Source organism: Numida meleagris, unplaced genomic scaffold (genome assembly GCF_002078875.1).
Source record: "Numida meleagris isolate 19003 breed g44 Domestic line unplaced genomic scaffold, NumMel1.0 unplaced_Scaffold522, whole genome shotgun sequence".
Lineage (NCBI taxonomy): Eukaryota > Metazoa > Chordata > Aves > Galliformes > Numididae > Numida > Numida meleagris.
In genome coordinates, this window is record NW_018364738.1 from 7,450 (window position 1) to 9,011 (window position 1,562).

Sequence of the window (1,562 nt, forward strand, 5' to 3'; positions counted from 1 at the left end):
CACACGTCCCGTGCAAAATTCGCCATTTTCAGCTCCAATTTCCAGGTGCTCTGTACCATTTTTGACATTTTTCGCCCCAAAATGAGCCTTTTCCGCGCCGTTTCTGCTATTTTCAGCCCCGTGCTCCGTATTTTCAGTCCCAAAATCGGCGTTTTTTGCCCCATTTCCAGCACCACTTTGGACATTTCCAAACCCGTTCCCAGTACTCCCAGTGACGCCACCAATGTTTTCGAGGCACTTTCCCCCATTTTTGGGTTCATTTCCCGCATTTTTGGGTCCACCTCTCCCATCTTTGGGTCCGTTCCCCCCATTTTTGGGTCCATTTCCCCCATTTTTGGGTCCGTTTCCCCAATTTTCCAAGCCGTTCTCCCCATTTTCAGCGCCGCTCTCGTCGCTTCCGACTCCGCTTCCCCCATTTTTGGGGTCAATCCTCCCATTTTTGGGATCGTTTCCACCACTTCTGGGGTCGTTTCCCCCATTTTTGGGTCTCTTTCCTCCATTCTGAGAACAACTCCCGCCGTTTCCGCAGCAGCTTCCCCCATTTTTGGGGCCATTTCCTCCATTTTTGGGGCCGTTCTCTCCATTTTCAGACTCGTTCCTTCTCTTTTCAAATCTCTTCTCTCCATTTTCGGGTCCATTCTTGCCGTTTTTGGGGCCATTTCCCCCATTTTCGGGACCGTTCTCTCCGCTTTTGGGGCCGTGCCCCCAATTTTCAGCCCCGTGCCCCCAATTCCCACCTCTCCTCTCCCCACTTTTGAGCCCCGTTCCCACAATTTCAGCCCCACATCCCCCAAACTCAGCCCTGCTTCCTCCAGCCTCGCCACCCCCCACCTCAGCCCCATTTCCTCTGGTTTTAGCCCCAATTCCCCAAATCCCGGCCCCGCTTCCCCCAGCTTTGCCCCCACTTCCTCCAATCTCAGCCCCAAACCCCCAAATCCCAGCCCCGCTTCCTTCCATCCCAGCCCCATTTCCCCCCGTTTCCCCCCCGATTTTCCCACCCCTGACTTCAGCCCCATTATTTCCCCCACTTCCACCCCCGAACTCAGCCCCATTTCCCCCCGTTTCCCCCCCCACTTCGCCCCCGATTCCTCTGCCCCCCGCCTCAGCCCCACACCCCCCGCTTTCAGCCCCGACCTCGGCCCCGTTCCCCCCGATCTCGGCCCGGTTCCCCCCGATCCCAGCCCTCGCCAGCTCGGCCTGGAAATGCTGCAGGAAGCGGCGGGCGAAGCGTTGGGCGAAGGCGGCCTCCGCCCCCCAAGTGTGGGGCTGAGCCCCCACGAAGGCGCGGAAGCGGCGAGCGAGGAGGCGGGCGGCGGCGCGGGCCTGAGCCTCGCAGAACTCGCGCCAGGCGGGGGGCTCCGGGGGGGCGGACCCCGACCTTCCTCCTCCTCCTCCTCCTCCTCCTCCTCCAGACCCCCCCCCGGCCCCGTTCATGGCGGGGGGGGTGCGGCCGCGGGGGGGGTCCTCACCTGGAAGGAAGGGGGAGAAAGGGTGGTTAGGGGGCAGCCGTCTTCTTGCCCCCAACATGCGCTAATTCGCCTCAAATCCCAGCATGCCCTCCT

The 1,562-nt window shown here is 60.8% G+C and overlaps 1 protein-coding gene across 1 annotated transcript in view; it reads right to left on the minus strand.

The window, feature by feature from the left end:
• Nucleotides 1–1,562, minus strand: part of LOC110391811 (PE-PGRS family protein PE_PGRS26-like) — a gene marked incomplete at its 3' end in the record, with an annotated part of 4,203 nt that continues 2,641 nt past the window's right edge. The window contains 2 exon segments of the mRNA XM_021383758.1: nucleotides 1–1,323; nucleotides 1,426–1,469. Coding sequence (XP_021239433.1) covers nucleotides 1–1,323; nucleotides 1,426–1,469 — 1,367 coding nt within the window.